Below are 24,155 nucleotides of genomic sequence, written 5' to 3'. Positions count from 1 at the left end.
TAGACGTAAAGACACAAACCTAGTTATAACGGTCCAAAGCTAAAAACCTTAACTTGTTGGGAAAACAACCCCTTAATTCATAACCTCATGCTCTACCCCAATAATAGCACTTTGCATCTGCATTATATTATTAACTCCACTCATCTCTTCTCCTTCCTTCTAACCAAAACAGAGTCACAACAGGGCTCTTTGCAACAGTTAGAAGCCCCTCCAACTAAAATTCTTTTCTTTACGTTCTCTTGAAATTGAATCCACCAAACAAAAAAAATGGGGCTGGAAGGTGAACTGATAAAGAAGAAAAGCATCATTGCTGGGATTCTCACGGCCTTACTCGTTGCCATGGTTATCGTTGTCGCCATCATAAAAACACAAAATTCCAGCAATCCAGACAAAACCACCACTGTGCATATTACAGCAACCACCAAGGCAATCCGAGCAGTTTGCGCACCAACTGATTACAAAGAGACTTGTGTCAACAGTCTCATGAAAGCTTCTCCTGACTCCACTCAGCCTCTTGAACTCATTAAGCTTGGCTTCAACATCACCATCCAATCCATAAAAGATAGCGTCAAGAAAGCTTCCGGGGAGCTGAAAGCCAAGGCAGCCAATGACAACGAGACCAAAGGGGCTTTGGACTTGTGTGAGAAACTTATGACTGATGCTACAGACGATCTGGAAAAGTGTCTTCATAACTTTCATGGGTTCTCAATCACTCATATTGAGGACTTCGTCGAAGATCTCCGTGTTTGGCTTAGTGGTTCCATCGCTTATCAACAAACATGCATGGATACTTTTGAGGAAATTAACTCAAACCTTTCACAAGACATGCACAAGATCTTTGAAACATCCAAAGAACTCACTAGTAATGCCCTTGCTATGATTACTAGCATCTCTACCTTTCTCGGAGAGCACATCACAGGTATTATTTTCATTTGTTACTTGTACACTTAAAAATACATGTCTATCTCTTACGCTAGTAGTAGAAACGAAAAATGCTACCATTTTGGGTGACAGGATTAATTGGAGATCATGGAAACCACGGTAGAAAACTCTTGTCCACGGAGGACGGTATACCAAGTTGGGTTGGACCAAACACTCGACGGCTCATGGCAGAGCAAGGAGTTGTGAAACCTGATGTGGTGGTGGCACAAGACGGAAGTGGTCAGTACAAGACTATCAATGAGGCCTTGAGTATTGTCCCTAAAGCCAACCAAAAGCCATTTGTTATCTATATCAAGCAAGGTGTCTATAACGAGAAAGTTGACGTCACCAAGAAGATGACTCACGTCACTTTCATCGGTGATGGACCAACCAAAACTAAGATCACTGGTAGTCTCAACTATTACATCGGCAAGGTCAAGACATACCATACTGCCACTGTTGGTGAGTCCCAACTCTGTTTTAAATCTCAACTCTGTTTTTAATCCCAACTCTGTTTAACTCATTCGAATATGTTATGGATTGATACAGCCATCAACGGTGATAACTTCACGGCCAAGAACATCGGGTTTGAAAACACTGCTGGTCCGGAAGGACACCAAGCTGTGGCCTTAAGAGTCTCCGCAGACTATGCGGTCTTCCACAACTGCCAAATCGATGGTTACCAAGACACACTCTACCTCCATTCTCATCGTCAGTTCTACCGTGACTGCACAATCTCAGGCACTGTTGACTTCATCTTCGGAGATGGAAAAGTAGTTTTACAAAAATGTAACATTGTGGTTAGAAAACCAATGAAAGGTCAGTCTTGCATGATCACAGCCCAAGGACGGACCAATGAACGTGAATCAACCGGACTCGTGCTAGACAACTGCCACATTACCGGAGAACCGGAGTACATTCCCGTGAAATCTATAAACAAAGCATATCTTGGAAGGCCATGGAAACAGTTCTCAAGAACCATTATAATGAGAACAACCATAGAAGACGTTGTTGATCCAGCGGGATGGCTTCCTTGGAATGGTAGTTTTGCACTTAATACGCTTTACTATGCTGAGTATGAGAATAATGGGCTTGGCTCAGATCAATCACAACGTGTTAAGTGGCCTGGAATTAAGAAACTCTCGCCAAAGCAAGCTCTTAGATTCACTCCTGCTAGGTTTTTACGTGGTAACTTGTGGATTCCACCAACTCGTGTGCCTTACATGGGGAATATGCAGTAGATTCCAATTTGTGATTTTTTATCTTCCAGTTTCTGTTTTAAATAATAAAATTTTGCAGGTGAATAATTTTCTGTACATGTCATTGTAGTTGGTTAAGAACAACTAAGAAAGAACTTCAACTTTTCATAGTTTTGGTCAATTAATCTACATAAATGTAACGGAAGATGAAAAATTATAATCCATTACATACATTTAGTTTTTTAAGAAATTATAGTTCATACCAAGCTGACGTCTAAAGAGAGAGTCACTCTCAACTGTACTTGTTCAAGCAATATATGATCTTCTTGTCCATGGATCTATAATGGCTATGTTCTTGTCATTGCAATTATGGTTTTCTACTCTCATCTCTTGTCTAGTAGTATGTTCCTTACTTGGATTCCTACTCCTTTAGGTTCAAAAGAGAAAATTACTTTTTGACTTTTTCTTTAGGTACTCTATTGGTTAAGAGTGTTTCATTGTTCTATGGATCGAAGACTACAAAGCTTTTTAGATTTTGTTGGATGGTGTTTTGGCATGACTTGGTGGATATATAATCAATTGATAGCGGAAACAATCTTATAAATTATAATTTTCCACATGTTGAACTATAGTGTATTTTTCTATTAATAATCTTTTAATATGTGTCGAAAATCTAATTGAGTAATAACTTGACACATATGTTGTACATCCGCTAGTAGCTACATGATCAAATTCTTATAAGAAACATCAAAATTTATATAATAGGATAACAATTTTATAGTTTTATCATTATATGTATGATGTATCTAATATTCTAATGGGTCATACATATATATATATATATATAATAAGTCGTCAAAATTACGACAATGTTCTGAGGGACCATATGATAAGAAAATCATTTACATGTGATCGAATACAAAATGCAGAATCTAAGGTTTATTTATTTATTAACGGGTCTCCACTTATAAAAATATAGAGTTTGAAAGTATTTGGGAATGGACTAACAGAAAAGGTGGCGGAAAGAAAGAGACAAGAGATCAGTAAAGAAGACTGAAGAAGAGAAAAGAGCATTGAATCAAGCAAATATTAAAACACCTTTTCTCTACCCCTTTAACCAATTTCTTAACAACAAATATCCAATTTTTCCCAATATGCTCCAATCTCAAGTCTCGATTTCCAAAGATCCACTACCACACCAAGGCACCAAGCCACCAACCATATATATTAATTACCTAAAAATATATTAAAAACAAATCTTTTATAATTTAGAGAATAAAAGAATTAAAGAACCCTTCTAGTTAAAAGTTATCTGGCATCCTAAATTTTCATCTAGCCCTTGTCTTAAAGAACCACTCGTTTGGAGTAAAGTCTAGTGTAAAAATAGTCATATGCTTCTTGTGAAAGTCATCTCAAATTCTTTATGGTTAATACGTAAACGTAGTAAATGTGTCTGTGAGAATAAATAAATGATGAGAAGGACCCATGCAAATTCCTTGGTACCATAATAAGAAACAATTCCCTTGTGATCGGTTGCAGAATACAAATTCTAGTTTTATTGATTTATTAACTACGAGTCTTTATTTTCTAAAATATGTAATGTAGTTTGGAAGTAGTATTTGGGATAGTATGTACTACTAACCGAAAAAGAAGGTAGAAAGAGACAAGAGAGTGAAGAAGCATTGAATCAACCAAAAAACACACTAAAACACCTTTTCTCTTTGGGACACTACAAAAAAAACCAAAAAAGTTAAACTCATTTCAACCAAATGTCTAACAAAAACAACAAAACTCCAATTTTCCCAATGCTCCAATCTCAACATTTCAGTGATTATGGCTTCGATCCCCAGATCCATTACTTTCAGGTGGTTCTCTCTTCTTCTTCTTCCACTTTATTTCTTCCTAGGGTTTCGATATAGAGCTAGCTATATAACTTTGCTTCTTTTTTTTTTGTATATATTGTAAGGTTTTGGAAGAAGCAAAGAAGCACAAGTCCTCCATTGACACGTTTCAGTTCAAGCTTCAGAAACCTATATCGAAAGACGATTTGATCCGGACCACTCTTCACAACAAGAACAAGAACAAGAACAAGAACAAGAACAAGAAGCGTTGGTTATGGTGCAAGAACGCTTTGTTCTTCCTGAAACGTCGGAAATGGCCAATCTCACGATGCTCCGGTGGAGACAACAATAATGAGTTTGACGACCGTACTAGCGACGACGACGTTCACATTGCTAGGGCTAGGAACTTTAGAGCCGGTTCGATATCTGGTCCGGTTTACGTGACGGAGAGCTGGAGCGGTTCGAGCACACCGTACCGAACGATGGCTACGACGTCGGCGGTTCATCAATATTTGAGTCTACGGGAGCTTAACATGGAGCGGCAACAGAGGATCACTACCTCTTCTTCTTCTTCTATGTCCGGTCCTATTTACTTGGTCACGTGATTATACATCAACTTGCAGAATTAATAAGATTTGTTTTTTGGAGGTGTGGTTATAGTTTATTTGCAAGAAAACGCTTGGATTTGGTTTGTGGGCCTGATGGGCCCAATTGTTTTATAGGTTATGATGAGTCCATTTACATAAGAGTGTGACAACGCAACTTTTTTTCGACGCAATATGATTGAAAAAGTTCTCTTTTCTTAAAATTTTCATGAAGTCTTTTTTACCCAATTGACAAAGCAAATTTATACAATCATACATCATTGCTTGCTTGATTGACAAACATAATTGAGACACAATATAATAAGATTTCCAATCCGAATATAGATAGAATATACAAAAACTCTTCTTATTAGGCTTTTCTTAACCAAAAGTACCAGCACCAATAATATGAGTTTCATTCAAGAGAAGGATCATAATGACTACTACTATCATTAAAAAGGACATGCCAAATCTGAATCTCATTTAGGGTTGTTGTTGAAGAGACTTCTTGAGATGTAGGGCTTCTTTGAGCTTACGACCAAGAGCAAACGCCAATGGTGGAGGGACTGCATTCCCAATCTGCCTATGCTTGTGTATTATGTTCCCTGAGAACTCATAGCTATCCGGAAACCCCTGCAGTTTTCATACACAACCATTTCACCGTATTGTTAAAACTTAATACAAACTCTATTTCCCGAAAAAAAAACTCAAAAGTCAAAACCCTGATGCTAGAGGACTGACTAGGAACATAGAATTGTTCTTACCTGAGATCGAGCGCATTCACGGACTGTGAGGATTCTGTCCTGGTCAGGATGGAAGCACATTCCCACCTTGCCCATGGGCTGAGGATCGGTAATGGACGTTGGAAAATTGCCTTGCCAGTCTAGTCTCCCGAAGAGTCCCTTCCACTGGTTGTGGCGCTTAGCTGTGTTTGGCAGACACCAGGGAATCATTTCTACCACCTGCCCAGTTGATAGCTTTACCTGTAATTGTAAAACAAAGCAATTAGGTTGATCTATAGTTTTGAAAGGCAACTCTTTTAGTTTCCAGTGGTCCAACTGACAAAGCAATTGCCGTAGTAGGATGTATAGGACTGACCTTTTCATTTGGCAGGTCACGCCAATCAGCACCTGGCCTCTTTGGGATTGTCTTACATCGAATGAGGTTTATTTCATTCATCTCCTTGCATATATGATCAGTGAGAGCAATCATGCTCCCTCTTATCTCCTTTTGGAACCACGAGACTGCTTCAGCTTTATACTGCAAGACACAAGAATTTCCCAACAAAAGAAAATTCAAATGGGTTCACGTTGTTGTGTTTAACAGATATGTATGTATAGATACTTTCTCCTGATGTGTTGTCATACCTCTTTGTTTGTCCTGGATTCTCCGTTTTCTACTGGTGGAAGATCACCAATTGTGTCTCTCACGGTGATTGGGCGGAAAGGTGCACCAAATGCAGTACTACGAACAGCAGCATAATATAAGCCTTTGGATAGAGGGATTTTCAACTTCGGAACACCAAAGACATGCATCGGTTCAGGCCATTCTGGGAGAACTTCTTCGGGCGCAGCTGCCCAGATGAAAGCTCTTTTACGAGATTGGGATACTCCATATGCACCAGCCTCCAGGATACCAAATCTCACCTGGAAAACATCATGTTAAAGAGGTTAAATTTAGTATCACTGTATTCTGCAAACCATTGCCCACATAGCATACTAACGCCTAATAAAGAACAATCAATTTTATAGCGTTAAGATTTTACCTGGTAACCCATTTCGAGAAGGGAAGCCAAAGTAAGCTGAAATGTCTGCCCTTTATTGAATGAAACAAAGGTCCTCACGTTTTCCAGAAGAAAATACCTTGGCCGGAAATAATCAGCAAATGACAAGAATGCTAATATCATTTCACATTGAACTTTACTCCAGGAGCTTTGGTTGAATCTGTTCATCCCAGAAAAGCCCTGCAAATTGCACAAGTTAAGAGCTTTTCACTTATTCAACAAAAAGTTTACACAAGTATTGCAACAATCTGAAATATATACCTGACACGGAGGTCCTCCGTTGATGAAGTCCACTTGACCAGGCATTGGCAGAGTACTCTTCTGGTCCTCATCAAGTTTAGCTGCGAGTTCATTTGCCTCCTTAGTAGAGACACAATCCTCTTGATCTCCACCTTTCTCCATTATAGCCCTGCGAGTAATCTCAACAAACTGATCAAAATACAAGAAATAGCCACGCAAACAGATTAAGCATTTAACTTGTTGGCTATTTTACCTAAGAATCACATTGCAGTTGTCAACAAAAACTGTTGACTCAGGATGATTTTGTCTAAAAGCCTGCCCAGCTGGCTCTTCATACTCAATTGCCCACTTTGTATCAGATACACCTTGTACATATAACATGAATATTAATACAACTTATTCAAGCATTTTGGAATATTAAGAGTTGACTGAAGATAATACATACCAGCCTTTTCCAGTCCCTGAGACAGGCCACCACAACCAGCAAATATATCTAGAGTAGCCAAACGCATCTCTTTAGGTGGCTCATCAGGCTTGACAATCCCAGACTCAGTTTCACTCTCTACTCCCTTTCCCTTTTTCTTTCTTAGAAGTGTGTCGTCTTTAATAGTCGAGAACTTCAGCTTCATATTGGCGGGCAACTGTTACAAAACAATTAAGAGAAACAGTTCAACACTGTATCGGAACAATAATCATAACGTATTAATTGGAGACACAATCTATTGACAGAAACTAAAGTGAATAGATATATACCTGCTTGAGAGAACCTTTGGAGGAATCAAAGAAAAGTTCGCAGAAGAAAATATGATCTGATATTGGATATTCACGGCATAAGGGCATATCATTTTTCTTTCTTACTTCACATTTTCCCTCTATATCTCCTGGACGGAGAACATATGTTTCCTGGCTGTAGTACAACTTAAGAAATTGCAAAAAGAAAGAGAAAAAGATTGTAAGATAAAGTTGAGAAGAAACCTTCCCCAATTAAAACATTACCAGATATAAGAAATAGTTCTTACTTCTTGGATATCTGAAGCATAGGCCTTCTCTGCAGAAACATCCTCAGGCCTATAAAACCTTCTAACTTTCACATCAAAAGAATCCAAATCAGCCTTTCTAGATTCCTTTGGGACGATTTCCAACAATTGGCAAACAACATATGCTCTTAACCCAATGTTCCGCCCAGACTTATAAACAGTTCTGATATCCTCCTTCAATCCATCTATTGAGTCAGGGTTGACATAGACGAAATCCTCAGTAGAATACTCAATCCCATTGGAGAAAAAGCCTGTCTTTGAAACATTTAGTTTAATTGCAGACCTCTCCTCTTCATCCTCCCTTATCTTACATGAATTGCAGAACCCAGAACTGCGACCAATATCACTTAGTGGAAGACTAAAGAATCCCCCTCTCTCAGGTGAGTACAAGCTTTTGCAGTAGTATTCTGTTGGCAAATCTTTTGCTTTTCTTTCTAATGCTCTATTCCGGTCAAGCTTATCTGCAGCGATGTTCTCTTTCCTATACTGATGCCCCCATGGCCTTGATCGAATCTCAAAGCCGACTATTCCTTTTATGTCCTTAAGCTGTACAGTCGTGCATTCATTGGTCAGAAATAGTTCCCTCTCGTTGGATGCATTCCCCAGAACTGTGTTACATCCTCTTTGTAAGAACCTACCATGTAACATTTTGCAGTGATCTGTACTTTCGAACATGTACTCCACAAAATAGATGGCCGAAAGTTCATCTGAATCATCATCAACTTCCAAGGTGACAGCACCACCTACAGCCACTGTTTCCCCTCCAACAAGGGCTTGTCGATAGAGAGGCTCACCAGCAGATGTTTTTCCTAGACTCTCGCCATCCCATCGTATTTCCCTTTTTCCAGAACTGGCTCGAATTTTCTTAGGAGCATGAGGCTTTTGAACTTCAGCAGGTTCTGCTACAGTGTCCTCCGTGACATCTTCATTTTCACCTTCCTCTTCAATCTCTTCCTCCCCATTTTCGCCCTCGTCTTCCACCTCTACCTCCTCATTTGCTGCACCAATCGCCTGCAATGAATCCTCTGGAGAGTAATTAGAGTAAAACTCTCCCCAAATTCTGTTGACCAGGCGTGTCGTTGTTGCTTGCATAGATTTCCTCTTGGATACCACAGGTGCCATGCCTGCCCTTGGATTCAGATTCTCTTTCTTCTGCAAAATTTTCTTCGTCTTGATGATCCATTTTGAGTGGTGCCTATCCTCCAATTTATTTGCAAGACCAACAACAAATGCACACCTTTTTAAATCATTGTTGGGATATTTTGCACACATCTGTATGAAAATTTGTCCATGGACAATCAAATATCTCTCAACAGCCACGAGATCAGAAGAAATGTAAGCTTTATCATTCATCGAATACCCAGACAGTCTCTTTATGACATCTGCTAATGAAAGCTTTCCAAACCTAGTTTCATGGTCGAGCAATGTAATAATGTGTATCCCAACCGTTGCTGTTTTCAGAACAGGTTTATACCAAAGGGCATACTGCTTTGACGGCTTTCCAAGACGATACCTGCATATACCTTATAGATCAGCCACAGAAGAAAAAAAAAACAACGCAGAAACATGAAGCACAAAATAGTAGTATAGTAAGATTACCAGGCCATATCTGTTCGTATAGAAATGGAGATATATCCGTCCGCCCCAAACTCAATCTTCCATCCCTTTATTTGACTGAGAAATATGCTCATCCCATCAGGATCGTGCGACTGGGAACCACTGTCGGGATTTGCTGGAGAAAACCACAGTCCCATATCGTCAGTCACCACGCCTGACCCAAAAATGGTGACATCAATATCATCACATTGTTCCATCGGAAGAAGCTCAAGAGATATCATCCGTAAATCAGAGTCGTAAAGAGCCCAGTTGTGAAGCATCCTGTGAGGCAGGTCATCAGCGTGAAGCTCATACCAAGCATCATAAAGCAGAAGCTCATCTGTTTCTTCTTTGGTGCTCTTATAGTAGGACGGGAGAGGATATTCACTAGCAATCTCATCTTCATTGATCTTAATGTAGAACATATTTGAAGCAGAAGCTGAGCTGCTGTATTTTCTGGGCCGCCGCTGCATAGATTTCCTATACTCTTCATCTTGTAACAGTTTAGCAAATCTTCTGTCCTCATCAACACCATCAACCAGTTGCTTCGATGTCAAGCCATTGGTCTCCGAAACTTCAGAAACTCCATCAATCCTCAGAACCCCATTAGATGGTTTTCCTTCCATCTGGAAAGCCTTGTCAACTATACTACTCTCATCTCTGAGAGCTACAAGAACAGGAATCTCAGCATAGCTTGTTTCATGTTTATTGGCTGTCTCATCCAAACCAGCGAGTTGGTTATATATAAACTCCCCCTGAGATATAACAAAGTCTTGGATTGCCGCACCACTAGAAAAGTACTTGCTCCCAATCATTGACCTAGCAACCGCAGCAAGCAACTCATCAAGACTCGTATCAGGATCCCCACCCGAAGACTTAGACAACTTCTTATACACAGCAACAGAAGCACGCGCTTTCTCAAAGAAATAATCATAAACCTTCTTGTATCTAGCAGCAGGTTTACGACAATCGTAATCCGCCAACTCAGTTGAGATCCAAATCACAGGGGAACCATCTTCATAACCAGAAATACTCCAATGCTCAACCCTTCCAAAAGATGGACACCTCACACCCTTCTCTTTCTCCTTGTCAGAACACACATCTGAAGGTAAGATAGCTCCAGAAATGAATATGTCATTAATCTCCAACATCTCCACAGGCTGTGAGACACCATCTGAATCAAACAAAACGAAATCATTCAGCCTCCTGGTTGGACGAGGTTCGATGTCACCACCCTCTAGAGTCGTTAACATTAACGCGACGATCTCCTCGTCAACAGTCTGCTGTCTCTTTACTTCAACAGTAGCAGATTTCTCATCGAGTCGGACAGATTTCTCCTTGAAATTCGTACACGCTGCAGCGCGCCTTGGCCTCCTCGTCCTCGAGACTTCCTCTGATTTGCTAATCTCTGGAAGTGCTCTCTTCTTTCCCTTCTTTATAGCCTTAGCCCCATTTTCCACCATTTTCAAAAACCCTAATTTCATAACCAAATTCACCCACAAAAAAACATCATTATAACGCAATTGAACTATAATTCACACACGAGAATACGTAATCAAAGCGTTTACTACACCGCATTGCTAAAACGACGCAAAAAAAAATCAAAAAAAAAAAAAAAAAATCAAAAACCCCAGCTAAAATTTCCCGAATCTAGGGTTTTAACAATCACTGTAGCTCGAAAAATCAACACAAAATTCAGAAAAATTGATCTGATAAACTTACGTTAAGAAGCGAAATCAGCCGGAGAAACGCGAAAATCAGCCGGAGAGGCGCGAAACCTAGGTCGGTCTGAGAGAGAGAGAGAGGGAGAGAGAGGTTAAAGAAAGGACTGATTTGATTTTTGAGAGGAAAGAAGAGTGAGAGAGTACTATAAAATCAAAAAGGGAGAGAGAGAGAGGGAGATCGAAACGACGCGCGGCAATAAACGGCGCTAAAACTAAATTTTTTAAAATGAAACAAAATCAGAAAAAGGCGCCTAAATATATATTATTCACATTTTAGGGTTGCTATAAAAAAAGATTTTATTAGCTTTTAGCGAATATTCCATATTAGATTCTAGTTTTACAGATTTGTTTCTATCTCAATATGAAATTAGACGGCGTTTCTATTTTTCCGTCAGTCAAAGTCAAAGTATTGAAATTGGGATGATAGGAATTTGATATTTTGGTTAAGATTTTTTTTTTGGGTAGAACAAGGAGAGTCTTATTATTAAGAAAAAATAAAATCAAATACAAACCGTTCGTGGTGTAACATAACCACTAACATCCTCCAAAAGCAAAACCGCAACACAATGCAGAACATACTCAAACAAATGAACACCAAGCTGTAAAAAAAAAGTATAGGAAGCTAAGTCATCGGCAAGACAGTTAGCCTCTCCATGCACATGCGTAATCCGGACCACCCAGTTCCTTAATATGAAGTCATGGCACATATATACTAGGAAAGACAGCGGATGAGTCACACTAATCTCTGTCCGCAAAAAACTGACCACTATCTCACTGTCCACCTCCAACTCCAACCGCTCCACTCTCTTATGCCATGCCAAACACAATCCATAGTATACCCCCCACAATTCCGCCATTGGAGCTGAGCAAATACCAATATTAAGAGAAAAACCTGTCTGTCATTCCCCTGTTTCATCTCTTAAAACACCACCGGCAGCTGCTAAACCCGGGTTCCCTCTGTGGACGAGACCAACCTATTAACCGTTCCTCCCTCGCCGGCGCCGGTTTCGTCATCCTCTTAGCTTGATGAGCCAGTTGAACCTCTCTAGCTAGGTCCGTTAAGATTTTTTATTTGACTACAAAGTAGAGATTTTTTTTCTTTTTAAAAATGAAGATTTTAGATGATAAGTGAAGGGATGTAAAAAATAATAATTTAGAAATGATAAGTGAAGATAAATATTGAGAGTTTTATTTCAATTTTCAACAATGAGACTATCCTCCAATAGTACTTTTATGTTTTTTATATAACAATAACAATATTTTTTTCTTTTCAAAACTAACATTTTCTCACGATAAATTTATTATCTTCAGGTTTATTTTTAAAATTAAATAATAGAATTCTATAATCACCTATATATATATATATATATATATATATATATATATATATAAGAAATCGAAGATTTACTCACGGAAAAAAAAAATGCATATGTGATGTTTGCAAGATTTACTCACGACCATAAAGATGCAAGCGTGATGAAAAGCTTGACAATAAAGATGTATATGATATTATTTTGAAAATGTTAAAAGAGGTGATTTAAATGGATATGAAAATTGAAAAACTTGTATATTGCTATAACAAATAAGAGGGTTTAGGAAATTGTTATAAGGAAATTAAGCGATCAATTGATTATAGTATGAACTTCATATTCATGAATGATTCCTCTCACATTATTGCAAAAGTATGTGGCAGTTAAAAAAAAATAAAAAAAAATCTAGTAACTTTTCATTGTGCCACAAAGAATCTAGTAACTTATCAAACCAAAACAAACGTTTGCATGAATATATTAAAATTTAAAAATATGATCCAATACTAAGCTAACCACGTAATATAACTAAACAATCAAACCAACGAATTCTATAACCACCGATAGCGTCTAATTAGTACAAAATTATATAATACTTATTTGCAAGATATGGGATCAGTAGAGAAAGGTGACGACGACATGGAAAACGTTTGTCAAAGGGATTTCTCTTCTAGCTTTCTTAAAATTCTGGTTTACTCAATATTTAAGAAACTTTTTTCTATTATATTATGTTAAAAATAAGATTTTAAATGGAACGGATGAAATATTGATTAATTTATTCATGTTGTATTAAGCTTTATTCATGTAAAAACAAACAGATAGCAAACGAAACCCCAAACAAAAACAAAAAACACCTTGGTCATTTGGTCAAACTCGTTATAAGGTCAAAAAAATAGCCAAAGAGTAGTATAGTCTGTTCACAGTGGCAGTACATATCAATAGATTAAGAATTATTTGGTATGAAGTCGACAAAATGTCTTTAATACTTAAATTAGGGTTGAGGTTAGTTTTAATTTGTTATGTCTCTTAGGAATCAAGGATTTTGGCATAGAGTTTATATATATGGTAAAGAAATATATATGATGTTGAGACATTTGACATGAATTGGAGTTAAAGCGTTCATCAATTTTTTACATGTACATTTTGTTTCCAAACTGCAAATCATGACATATATATATATATATATATATATCGTCCTTCACTATATATTATAATTTTTGGACCATTATATGAAAAATATGAACAACAAACGTACAAGATGAATAAAACTTTCAAAATAAATAACCCAGTGATATATATATATATAAGAAATCGAAGATTTACTCACGAAAAAAAATGCATATGTGATGTTTGCAAGATTTACTCACGACAATAAAGATGCATGTGTGATGAAAAGCTTAAATTAATTAATGTGTTTTGTGAAGATATATATGATATTATTTTGAAAATGTTAAAAGAGGTGATTTAAGGTGTGTTCTAGAGATTAAAAATGGATATGAAAATTGAAAAACTTGTATATTGCTATAACAAATAAGAGGGTTTAGGAAATTGTTATAATGAAATTAAGCAATCAATTGATTATAGTATGAACTTCATATTCAGGAATGATTCCTCTCACATTATTGCAAAAGTATGTGGCAGTTAAAAAAAAAAAAATCTAGTAACTTTTCATTGGGCCACAAAGAATCAAGTAACTTATCAAACCAAAACAAACGTTTGCATGAATATATTAAATTTTTAAAATGTGATCCAATACTAAGCTAACTACGTAATATAACTAAACATTCAAACCAACGAATTCTATAACCACCGATACCGTCTAATCAGTACAAAACTATATAATACTTATTTGCAAGAAGATATTGGATCAGTAGAGAAAGGAGACGGCGACATGGAAAACGGCTTGTCGAAGTGATTTCTCTTCTTTCTTAAAATTCTGTTTTACTCAATATTTAAGAAACTTTTTTCTATTATATTATGTTAAAAATAAGATTTTAAATGGAACGGATGAATATTGATTAATTTATTCATGTTGTATTAAGCTTTTATTAATATAAAAACAAACAAACGAAACCCCAAACAAAAACAAAAACACCTTGGTCATTTGGTCAAACTCGTTATCAACTTGAAAGACCGATATAATTAGTAGGGAAAGCAAAGAAATCTTAACTTGAAGTTAAGTATTTAAACAGACGCGTTTTAGTTGGAACAAGAGGCTTCCCGTTAGTATCGGTCCCAGCAACAGCGCTCGACCACTCAACTCATACCCGCTCACTTCTCATTAAATGGACATCAGTACGTATGTTTCGTCAACTCTACAATCACTAAGCAAATCAAGAAAAATGGCTAGTGGAAGTGATCAGCGTGTGGTGGTCGTAGGAGTAGATGATTCAGCACATAGCTACCATGCACTCGAGACGGCTCTCGATCTCTTCTTCATACCTTTCAAGGCCAATCCACAATTCAAACTTGTTGTTGTTCACGCCCGACCAACAGCGACCTCCTTCCTCGGGGCTGCTGGTCCCGAAACGGTAGATATAATACCAATGGTGGAACAAGATTTGAACAAGACTGCTGAACTGGTTAAGAAGAAGTGCGCCGAAGTACGCTCGGCTAAATCCGTTGAGATCGCGTCTTCGGAGGTGATTGAAGGAGATCCGAGGAATATAATGTTGGAAGCCGCCGAGAGACATCATGCATGTGTTCTTGTCCTTGGTAGCCATGGTTATGGAGCTGTCAAGAGGGTGTTTTTGGGGAGCGTAAGTGACTATTTAGCTCATCACGCACATTGCTCCGTGATGATCGTCAAGAAGCCTGAGGCTAAACCTACTTCTACTGAACAACACTAATGAGAGGAATAAAACGTCCTTCTTTTGTGATATATGTACTACCATTCTGTTTTCTTAAGTAAGTAAGACCCTATATGTATATCCATCAAAACTTTGTATACTCTTCATTCCCCAACTCTTAATGTATATCAATTTATCGTATTCATGACTATGTATATTAATTGGTTTTCCTTTGTCCTATTCTCCTTACTTTCTTCTGCATCGAAGCTATTTTGCATAAAAAGTTAAAAACCAAGTTCTTGAAACATATATACATTGGTTTTTTTATTATCCACTGCATAAGTTGTAACTTGCAAAGAGCTTGATCATCTGAACCTTGTCGTGACAGAAAATGTGCTATAATAACCAAATAGTCATGTTGCCAAGGACTTGTAATCAATGGCTTCCGCAACTTTTGCTTTTCTTTTCTCAGTTTACCGGTCCGACCTCTAGCACTTTTTGAGTCTCGTTAGCATAACAAGGTTCGATCCGAGTTTGTAGAAGACAACACCAGTGTTTTATGCGAAAGACCATTTATTCATAACCCTTTAACACCTTAATTTGTAAGGTCGCAGAATGGTTGGTAGAGTGTAGAGAAGATGGATGACGCAAAAGATGGTTCCTTAATTTAAGAAGATTGTATTGGGACACTTATTAAAACATTCTAAGAAGATCTAACTACGGACGAACCACAGAATGACAAGTTTCTATCAGGACATAAGGAAACTCATACAAAATAAAATTTCACTATACAACTCAAAATCATAAACATTGAACAGAAGAACAACAGAAGGTAGCACCACCCAAAACTTAAGCTATGTTTGAGTTCAGATCAAGTCAATTTCGATTGCTCCTTTTAACAATCTTGCAGAGATCACCGCGCTCCATCTCCACAGTCTCGGGGATCTCTCCTCTGCAAAAGTAAGTAAAGGCAAAAACCCACACATAGATTACAGAAAGGTTGTGTGTATAAAATGTGTATGGGGGAAAAAGAGAATTCTCCTACTCTTCATAGAGATTGAGGAGACAAAGTTGTTGCTTCGACAAACAACAAAGGTGTCCAAATGCGGCAGCGGCACTGTAAGTTCAAAAATTATAGAAGTGTTCAGTAACAGACAGAGAACTCCAGCTACTGTGTGAAAGGAATGTCCAACTTAAATAATGACAAACCAATTCAGAATATAAGGTTAACTGGTTAAGGAAGGTAAGGTACCCATATCACTTATAAGGGATTGGTTGAGGAACCGAATGATAATTCTCAGGCAACTTAAGCAGTACGTACAGTCTCTTCAAAATGCTTTGCTAAATCATCAGCACACCTGTCGATGACTCAACAATGCCCAGCTATTAAAAGCCGTGTTTCAGGTTCTTCTGACTTGAGGTTGTGGAACAAAAACTTCTCTATCTGCAACAGTCAAATGAAAACCATTGGAGATACATACATTTTAGGAAAGAAAATTGTCTTTATAGAAAAAAAAAAAAAAAAAATTGTCTTTATAGCAAACATATTTGTACAAGAGAAGTGTATTAACTAACTGTCAAGCAAACATTCCATTCCTAATATCACTAACGAGGAAATGATCAAAAGCAATAAATCCGTTGCAAATATATATATATCTCTTACAGTCAAAATCAAAGTCTATTACGCAACATTCCTGTACTACAGTTGACATTTAATCTGAGACTCGTGGAAATAGAAGATAGGGTGGCAACACAACACACACCTTGAGAGAAGCCTAACCCTGAGATAAGATCTGAGTAGAAACTGGGCTCTGTCCAAATCCATCTGATAAAAAGTGACACCACCAAAGGGTCTTCTTTACCATTTTCCACATAATCCTCAATTGTTTCTTCCTGTATTGTTGATATTCACAAACATTTCAAAACTCAACACTAACAAAGAAAAAAAAAACACAACACAAACAAAAACAGTTAAGGATTCAGAGATTTTACCACTAATTAATTCGATCTGTTCTTTGGCTCTTTCGATAAGAGCTCCTTCGTACTGAAGAATCTCAGGCGCCGCTTTCTCGTTACGCCACGCCCTCTTCAATAGCTTAACGTCCGATGTCGACATCATTGTTTCGTAATCCGCCCATGATCCATCCCCTCGTTTCCGAATTCGACGCCATTAGAATCTCACGCTCGCCTTCTCGTTACGCGATTTTAGGGTTCATATCGAGCCCAACAAATGTGTGGGCCTTTAAGCCCAATTCAATTTTATTTGAACCGACGTAGCAATGGTTTAATTCGGTTTAGTAAATTAATTATGTCCGTTATCGGTTTTGATGTGAGGGTTTAGGACTTTAGGTTTAGGTTATTTCCTTTTCCTTCTACTACAAATTAAGGAAATCATCTTGGCAAATCACAAATTCACAACAAAAGAAAACTCTCTCTCTCTCACTGATTGTAAGAAACAAAAAAAACTCTCTAATCTCTCTCTTATCGTAAGAAACAAAAGAAAAAAAAAGAATGGTGAAGAGAGGTGGAATGAAGACGAAGATTGAGATTAAGAAGATCATGAAGAAGAGCTCGTTAGGACCTATCTGTGTCAAACGTCATAACGGACTCTTCATTAAAGCTTCTCAGCTTTGCCTTCTCTCCGGTGCACAAGTCGCCGTCTTAGCGACTCCTTCTTCTTCCGAATCCAACGTCTCCTTCTACTCCTTCGGCCACTCCTCCGTCGATGGCGTTGTCTCTGCTTTTCTCTCGGGACAACGTCCTGTTCCTGTTCCTAATCCCGAGGATGACAAAGCGATGAGGGAGGACGTTGGTATCTGTTTGACTCGTAAGGATCTAGGGTTAGGGTTTTGGTGGAACAACGAGAGGCTTATCAGATCGGAGAATCCGCGAGAGATTAGTGACGCGATTGATTCCATGTGGACGTTGTTGGGTAATCTCAAGGAATTGCGTGCGGAGGAAGCCTCTTTCGTTAATAATAATCAAGCTTTCGTTAATGATGATCACGAGGACCTGAAGAACAACGATAAGAGCGGTTTTATCTTAGACGGCATCACTGAAGAACAAGATCAGATCCTCCCGCTTTGTGAAAGCTTCTGCGTTACGGACAACAACAACTCTTTTACTGACTTGGATTTCGATCAAGAGCTGGATATTGATCAACTCATTGATTTCGATACTAATTTTGAAAGCTCCCTTGATAATTGGTATACTCATGAGGAGATTGGTTTGAACCTCGATCAGTGTTTTCCATATATCAGCTAAATTGATCCAACTCAAACTTTGAGCTTCAGTTTGGTTTATTATGTAACACTGTATAGTTTGTGTTTTTGTTTCTATATATGTTTTGTGTTGTATTTGTGGTTTATTTCAAAATCATTTTTTTTTTCATTAATCTTCTCTGATCAAAATAGGAATTACAAATCAACTTGTTTATCTTATCTGATACTAATGACTTTGCATTGGTAGCTAACCAAAAAGTAAATTCTATAGAATCAGTTAATGAGCATTTACAAGAAGAAGCATGACTGTGTCTTCGTAGCAATTCTCTGGTTTTCTTGTTAATGCATTTCTTTTGCCCATTCCATGAGATTTCTTGATTGTTTGTAATTGTGAATTGTGATAGCTCCGTTTCATCAACTTCTACCATTCTCTACCTCGAACGGCATAAAACTGTTAATATCTGGTGACAACTGCTTATTCTGCCTGCTGGAAGTTTCAGCGACGTCTCTATATACCAACAAACAAAACACTATGTAAAAAGGGAGATTAATTATAACAAGTATACGATTTCCCCAATTATATATACCTCTGAGGATGATGGCCGTTCCACATATTTTCCGGGAGACAACCAGCGAATGTTCTTGTTGAAACAACATTGTCGTTTAAAAAGTCGGCATTGTCCTGTTCAGAGAAGATCGGTTTAAATATGGACACAAATGGTTGTAAGAAAACACAAGAGAGATTGAGTTGTTTTTGTTTACTGTTGGTTGCTGTAAACTCTTGTGGGCACAATGTTCTCTTCTTCTCTCGTGTACCAGAAGAAACGCGCATTTGCAGGTGAAGAACAGAAGCACAGTAGCGAGAGTGAATACCACGAGCGACTCCATCACAATCATAGATCCTAGAACTGCTACCAAGTGACATAGATATTAAAAGTCGAACCCAAGGAATTCTTAGAGGTGGGCAACGAAAACTAAACCGAACTGTGAAGAAAACATTTTACTACTCTTCATTTTACTACAATGAATAAAACTAAACCGATTTAGACTAAACAACACCAAACACGTCAGAGCCGAATCATTTGAGATCGAGTAACAAAAAACCAAATCCAAGACCAAATCGAAGTGGAACTAACCAAACTTCTGTTCGTTATAATTTCACAATAACCGAGTAAACCAAACCGAATTGAAACCACACAAAGTATATCATTCACGTACCGTGAGCTGTAAGAGAACTCAATGGTCTCTTTCTGATGAGGTTTACGTGAGCCTCTGCGTGTAAAGGCTGTGAAATTCTCTCGGTACAGTCAAGGTAGCACCCGTAGTTCCCCATGTCACTCAGTTTTAGGGTCAAAACCGCACCATTCTCCCCTCCCTACACAGGATTCATGGTGGTCATGTACACATGAGAAACCAAACACATCTAATTGAAAGATAGATGATTCGACTTTACGTGATGAAGAAGCTGTTGCATGAGGTCGTTGCATTGCTTTATAGTTCCGCGAAACCTCATCCCACTGGCTTTGACATTCACATGTTTAGAGATGGCGGCGTATGTCTGAATCGGCTGCCATTGGAACATGTTTTTGAACTTCAGCTCTGTTGAGTTTATAAGCTCCGATGGTAAGTTTGTCAGCAGAAACCCGTCACTGACTTCCACAGAAAACGTTACTAAAAATTGAGAATCACCACCTGAAATTTTGCTTTCATCAGTCAAAAAGAGAAATGTGTTACTAGCTTGAAAGTGATCAAGAGTGTATTGTAAACTGTTAGCATTACCGGGGAAATGAACAAGATCTGGATCTCCAGCTGAAAAGTTGAACTTGTCTCTTTCCGGGTGAAAGATGAGTGATTCACTCCCGTTACTCTCCAGCGTTATATATTGAGGAACGGTAATAAACGGCGGATCATTTACGGGTTCAACGAAAACTGGAACATCCAGATGATTGATCCCGTTCTTGTTCTTTGTGGACAGCCGAAGAGAATCAACACCAGCAAAATTCTCATTTCTGAGGCAGACAAGACCAAAGAATAAAAATGAGAGTGACATCTGAAACTCTAGTATTAACTACCTGTGATTCCATATATGCATACCCGAGATATTGAATAGACTGAAGTGCAGGATTGATAACTCCTATTTGTCCTTCTAAGATTAAGAGCCTTCCATTTTCACCTCCATTGCTAACTGAGAGTCTTCCACTTGAAGGCAGTCTAAACTGCATCAGCATTGGAGATAGAATGACCGATCCCGAAAGTGCTTGTACTGTTACTGAAATGTTCTCTGACAGGTCTGAGTAGCTTACCTGCAACCCAGAGAAGCCACTGTAATAACATTCAAGAACAGCATAACTATAGCTGCAGTGGAGTATTAGTAAGATAAACTAATGTAAGCAAGAAAAGACGAAGAATGCTTGCCCATATCTCGGACTAATAAGATCTTCAGTTGCTTGTAATCCGCCGGAAAATGAGACAAACTGAGGAGGAGCAGTAAGAACAGAGATGTAGACTGTAGCTGCGGCTAAGTTTCCATTTATATCAGCTATTGTATAAGGAAAGGAGTCGTTTCCTGAAAAGTCCTTGATTGGCGTGTATCTAAGCACGTTTCCATCTCTCAGAAGAGAACCATGACCTGGCTAACATCCAAAAACAAATAGAAAACAACAGTTTACAGACAAAGATTTTGCTACTGTCAGATGATTTAACTATCTGCAAAACATAGAAGTAAAGCAACTTTCGATCCTCACTTGTGAGAAACCGAGCATGCTCGCATTGCCGCCAGCAAAATAGTCGTTTTCCAGTGGTTTAAAAGATATTGACTCATCTTCCCATACACTGACTGGATCATCATAGGCTCTTGGAAAGTATCCATCTAAAATCATGGCAGAATCTCAAAAACAAGCAAATTAAGAATCATGGTGTGAAAGAAGAAAAGTAATGGACTTACTGCTGTACACATTTACTTCAAAGGGGCAAGGTTGGATATGTTTATTGTCAACGGAAACGCACATGTGGTAAGTACCCACCTCCATGGCCAGGTAACTACCAGTATAGGTCCCATCATTATTATCTACAAATTCCCATGTAGTGAAACTTGATGTATTAGCTGAGGTGATCTCCAACTTCAAACGGGATGGTTGTGAGGGTACAGGATTGTAGAAGCCGTCCAAGAGCAACACCACAATTTCATTCTTGATTTGCTTTGGCACTTTTCCACTGAATTGGGTCACACTACACGCCGCCACATTAACTTCACCTGAGAAAAGCAAGAGTGAGTGTGGTGCTCATAAACAAGGAGAATGGGAATTTTCCAATTTACTAGACACTATCTAAACATGGAAATATCTAGTTGTCTAGATTCGGGTAAGGAGCATGATACCTGCATATACTTCCTTGATGAAAGGCTGGCCTCCATTGAGGACTATGTTTCCAGATGATATAAGAATTTTACAGATTCCACTCCTCTTTGGAGTATAAGTTACGTCAAAAATACTCGCTTGAGTCTGCAAGTAATAAATTCCCTTAAGTCTCTAGGCCTAATCAGGTATGCATAAGCATATATGCAGATAGTCTTCTTCTTACTCTTCTGCCATGTTTCTCATACAAGGGGGTAGCAGTTTGGTAAGTTGATCCAGTCCCTGTAAAAAATCATTTGCCAATTAAAATAAAAAAATCATTTGCCAATTGATATAAGCCACAAGTGAAGATACCATCCAATAAGGAAAGTAAGAAATAGTACCGTTGAGGGTCTCTCTTGGCTGTATGGTTGGCAGAATAAATGAGGAATCAGACTCTAGTAGGATTCTGACCTGAAGTCTATCCACTTGGACTGACGAGGGGTAACCATAAGCATCTTTCAAGTAAATAGAGAAGCGAAGAGACTCCCCAGCAATAGAAGCATTGATCCCTGAACCATTTACTATACTTCTTGATCCATCACAATAACCTGTCAAGAAAAAAAAATAAGAGGACTACTGCAGAGAACATTCACCAAAAATTAAAGCAAACATCATACACCATTTAGGCAAACACTGACCTATATATACTGTATACGCATATGGCATACCAGAGATGCTCTTATTGTGATGCTTCATATCAGAAAGAGTAAGCAAGAAATTTCCTGGTTCAAACAGGCTAAAAGACATCAACTGAATCCCCGGCTCTACATACATAAACTGGAAATCTGATACCGGTATGGACAAACCGGTCTCTTTTTCCACCACATCAGCACCGAATTCGTAAAAACCAGAAACGAGGTTTCCAAATCGATCTCTCTGGTGTAAAAAGATGTCCATTTTAGAAAATATCTGCCATGTGTTTAGCTCTGACTTCCATAAACTCACACAATTGGAAACATCCAAAGGTCCTGCTCAAGAAAACAACAAACATGGCTCATCTTAAAAATGCCACATGAGAAACAAACAAAGTTAATGGAAACAAAACTCAGTTATCATCACCTGAATTCACCTCAAGTGGTAATGGACCACCAGTCAATGTTTGGCTCTCCTTCTCAACAAGCAACGAGAACTTTCCAGAACTCACAAGAAGAAACTCAATGGAGATATAGCCAGATTCAATCCATGTAACGTGTGAGAGATCAAGATTACTATTAGTAGCAAATGAACCATTCTCATAGAGAAGAGACAAAGAAAACCCCTGAAACTCAATCACCTTCCCGGAATACGAAATGTTATTCCCAAACGCATCTTTGGGAAGAATCAAAACCGATGCATTCATCCCGGCTTCAAACACGTTCCTAAGACCCAGCCAAGACACAACACATACCGATGGGTACATCATCCCTTCACAACAAGTTTCAATAATTTATTACTAAAATCTCTCTGACTATACAGGGGTTAATCCAAAATTGAGGAACATCAAAGAAACCTGCTTCGACTTGGAAATGGAGGGACGAATCGAGAACTTTGAAATTGTCTTCGTCTATAACGATGTTGAAGATCCCAACCATGATTGGAGTAAAATAAATCTTCCAATTTCCAATATCTTCGCCGAGATCTAGCGAAACCCCAGAAATGTACGAACTGTTGCCGATTCTGCCGTTTACAGTCACTGTGGGCTTAAACGCTCTCTGACCTAACGAGGCGAAATCCCCGAGAACTTTGATCGAAATCGCAGCGATTTCACCAGATTTGAACTTGCTCTTATCCTCCGACCAACTGAATGTAAATTTAGGGAGCCCCCCAGATTCTTCATCTACGGTAAAAGAGAAAACACTCTAAAATTCAAAACCCTGACGAGTAAAATTAATGATAGTGAAGAGAAAAACAGAAACAAACCTGCGGATTGGGAAATTGAGATCGCATTGAAGAAGAAGAAGAAGAAGAAGAAGAAGAAGAAGAGAGTTAACAGTTTGATAGCCATTGATTACATGAGAGAAACTGTATCATCGATTTGATGTTTTCTTTGGGGGAAGAAAGCGCCAACTGCTCTGATTATTTTTTTTGGGTTTTTTAATTACTCTGTTTTTTTTTTTTTTGTTGGGAAATCATTTTGGCTTTTAATCGACGGATGCAAAAGTAACACGTGTCATTAGTGAAATGTTAACCGTTTGATTTATCAGTTGGTTCTCACATTCCGAACTCTGTATAATAATAATAATCTTTTAACTGATCTTCATTGTCAACTACTGTCAAGTGACAACAACGTTAACAAGATTAATCAACTACACACTGCAACTGCAACTCAGTTTACATATAAACCAGAGGTAATACAATATTATTATATGTAACCTAAAATTTGGTTGTATGATGAACATTTGTTTATATATACATAATCTGATCTAATCTATAATCAACAGTACTACTAACCACCACACAGAACGTTTGTTTTGCACTAGCATTTATTTAGGTTCAGATTCAGGCCAAGAAACTATAACAGTAAAACCCAAACCAATCC

The 24,155-nt window shown here is 38.1% G+C and overlaps 5 protein-coding genes and 1 long non-coding RNA gene across 10 annotated transcripts; 3 read left to right on the top strand and 3 right to left on the bottom strand.

Moving 5' to 3' along the window:
* The first annotated feature begins 58 nt into the window (after window positions 1-58).
* LOC104760901 (putative pectinesterase/pectinesterase inhibitor 58) lies at window positions 59-2,237 on the top strand. The gene is made up of 3 exons (XM_010483895.3): window positions 59-919; window positions 1,015-1,383; window positions 1,471-2,237. The coding sequence occupies exons 1-3, from the start codon at window positions 268-270 to the stop codon at window positions 2,160-2,162; spliced, it is 1,713 nt and encodes a 570-aa protein (XP_010482197.1). The 5' UTR covers window positions 59-267; the 3' UTR covers window positions 2,163-2,237.
* A 1,418-nt stretch (window positions 2,238-3,655) lies between these two features.
* On the top strand, window positions 3,656-4,769 carry LOC104760900 (uncharacterized). The gene is made up of 2 exons (XM_010483894.3): window positions 3,656-3,985; window positions 4,087-4,769. Exons 1-2 carry the CDS (start codon window positions 3,890-3,892, stop codon window positions 4,564-4,566), a joined length of 576 nt encoding a protein of 191 aa, XP_010482196.1. The 5' UTR covers window positions 3,656-3,889; the 3' UTR covers window positions 4,567-4,769.
* Window positions 4,770-4,851: 82 nt separating this feature from the next.
* LOC104760898 (DNA (cytosine-5)-methyltransferase 1-like) lies at window positions 4,852-11,153 on the bottom strand. The gene is made up of 12 exons (XM_010483893.2): window positions 10,924-11,153; window positions 9,205-10,675; window positions 7,588-9,118; window positions 7,322-7,486; window positions 7,014-7,209; window positions 6,822-6,933; window positions 6,590-6,737; window positions 6,311-6,508; window positions 5,913-6,191; window positions 5,644-5,805; window positions 5,310-5,528; window positions 4,852-5,178 (listed from the first exon to the last, which is right to left on the bottom strand). Exons 2-12 carry the CDS (start codon window positions 10,662-10,664, stop codon window positions 5,029-5,031), a joined length of 4,620 nt encoding a protein of 1,539 aa, XP_010482195.2. The 5' UTR covers window positions 10,665-10,675; window positions 10,924-11,153; the 3' UTR covers window positions 4,852-5,028.
* Window positions 11,154-15,664: 4,511 nt separating this feature from the next.
* LOC147922830 (uncharacterized) lies at window positions 15,665-17,255 on the bottom strand. The gene is made up of 5 exons (XR_015589199.1): window positions 17,014-17,255; window positions 16,785-16,914; window positions 16,274-16,465; window positions 16,067-16,138; window positions 15,665-15,973 (listed from the first exon to the last, which is right to left on the bottom strand). It is a non-coding gene; the product is annotated as an uncharacterized LOC147922830 (long non-coding RNA).
* A 194-nt stretch (window positions 17,256-17,449) lies between these two features.
* LOC109130476 (agamous-like MADS-box protein AGL62) lies at window positions 17,450-18,285 on the top strand. The gene has a single exon (XM_019240054.2). It carries the CDS (start codon window positions 17,533-17,535, stop codon window positions 18,283-18,285), a length of 753 nt encoding a protein of 250 aa, XP_019095599.2. The 5' UTR covers window positions 17,450-17,532.
* A 99-nt stretch (window positions 18,286-18,384) lies between these two features.
* Window positions 18,385-23,727, bottom strand: LOC147922829 (protein GAMETE EXPRESSED 2-like). 5 transcript variants are annotated; one of them, XM_087499781.1, is made up of 18 exons: window positions 23,537-23,723; window positions 23,127-23,453; window positions 22,697-23,041; window positions 22,276-22,605; window positions 21,979-22,185; window positions 21,822-21,877; window positions 21,619-21,742; window positions 21,187-21,495; window positions 20,987-21,111; window positions 20,658-20,875; window positions 20,546-20,564; window positions 20,337-20,458; window positions 20,022-20,251; window positions 19,696-19,934; window positions 19,461-19,617; window positions 19,005-19,150; window positions 18,830-18,924; window positions 18,385-18,750 (listed from the first exon to the last, which is right to left on the bottom strand). In XM_087499781.1, the coding sequence occupies exons 1-18, from the start codon at window positions 23,619-23,621 to the stop codon at window positions 18,657-18,659; spliced, it is 3,228 nt and encodes a 1,075-aa protein (XP_087355907.1). In that variant the 5' UTR covers window positions 23,622-23,723; the 3' UTR covers window positions 18,385-18,656. The 5 variants fall into 5 exon arrangements, 3 of the variants coding, with proteins under 3 accessions (XP_087355907.1, XP_087355906.1, XP_087355908.1); XR_015589196.1 differs by lacking the exon at window positions 20,546-20,564 and having other exon boundaries at window positions 20,337-20,545; window positions 23,537-23,727; XR_015589197.1 differs by lacking the exon at window positions 20,546-20,564 and having other exon boundaries at window positions 20,337-20,545; window positions 20,658-20,871.
* Window positions 23,728-24,155: the final 428 nt, after the last annotated feature.

Source organism: Camelina sativa, chromosome 18 (assembly GCF_030686135.1).
Source record: "Camelina sativa cultivar CO46 ecotype springtype chromosome 18, ASM3068613v1".
Classification (NCBI taxonomy): domain Eukaryota; kingdom Viridiplantae; phylum Streptophyta; class Magnoliopsida; order Brassicales; family Brassicaceae; genus Camelina; species Camelina sativa.
This window is presented reverse-complemented; position numbering and strand designations above follow the sequence as displayed.

Excerpts from the sequence above, each read along its gene's own strand:
- LOC104760901 (XM_010483895.3), top strand. The coding sequence starts at position 268 with ATGGGGCTGGAAGGTGAACTGATAAAGAAGAAAAGCATCATTGCTGGG. Across the intron at positions 920-1,014 it reads TCTCGGAGAGCACATCACAG|GATTAATTGGAGATCATGGA; the intron begins GTATTATTTTCA and ends TTTGGGTGACAG. Across the intron at positions 1,384-1,470 it reads ATACCATACTGCCACTGTTG|CCATCAACGGTGATAACTTC; the intron begins GTGAGTCCCAAC and ends GGATTGATACAG.
- LOC104760900 (XM_010483894.3), top strand. The coding sequence starts at position 3,890 with ATGTCTAACAAAAACAACAAAACTCCAATTTTCCCAATGCTCCAATCT. Across the intron at positions 3,986-4,086 it reads CCCAGATCCATTACTTTCAG|GTTTTGGAAGAAGCAAAGAA; the intron begins GTGGTTCTCTCT and ends ATATATTGTAAG.
- LOC104760898 (XM_010483893.2), bottom strand. The coding sequence starts at position 10,664 with ATGGTGGAAAATGGGGCTAAGGCTATAAAGAAGGGAAAGAAGAGAGCA. Across the intron at positions 6,738-6,821 it reads AACTGCAATGTGATTCTTAG|GGCTATAATGGAGAAAGGTG; the intron begins GTAAAATAGCCA and ends GATTACTCGCAG. Across the intron at positions 6,192-6,310 it reads TTCTCGAAATGGGTTACCAG|GTGAGATTTGGTATCCTGGA; the intron begins GTAAAATCTTAA and ends GATGTTTTCCAG.
- LOC109130476 (XM_019240054.2), top strand. The coding sequence starts at position 17,533 with ATGGTGAAGAGAGGTGGAATGAAGACGAAGATTGAGATTAAGAAGATC.
- LOC147922829 (XM_087499780.1), bottom strand. The coding sequence starts at position 23,621 with ATGGCTATCAAACTGTTAACTCTCTTCTTCTTCTTCTTCTTCTTCTTC. Across the intron at positions 22,606-22,696 it reads ACCACTTGAGGTGAATTCAG|GACCTTTGGATGTTTCCAAT; the intron begins GTGATGATAACT and ends TTTCTTGAGCAG. Across the intron at positions 20,565-20,657 it reads CTTATTAGTCCGAGATATGG|TGGCTTCTCTGGGTTGCAGG; the intron begins GCAAGCATTCTT and ends ATGTTATTACAG.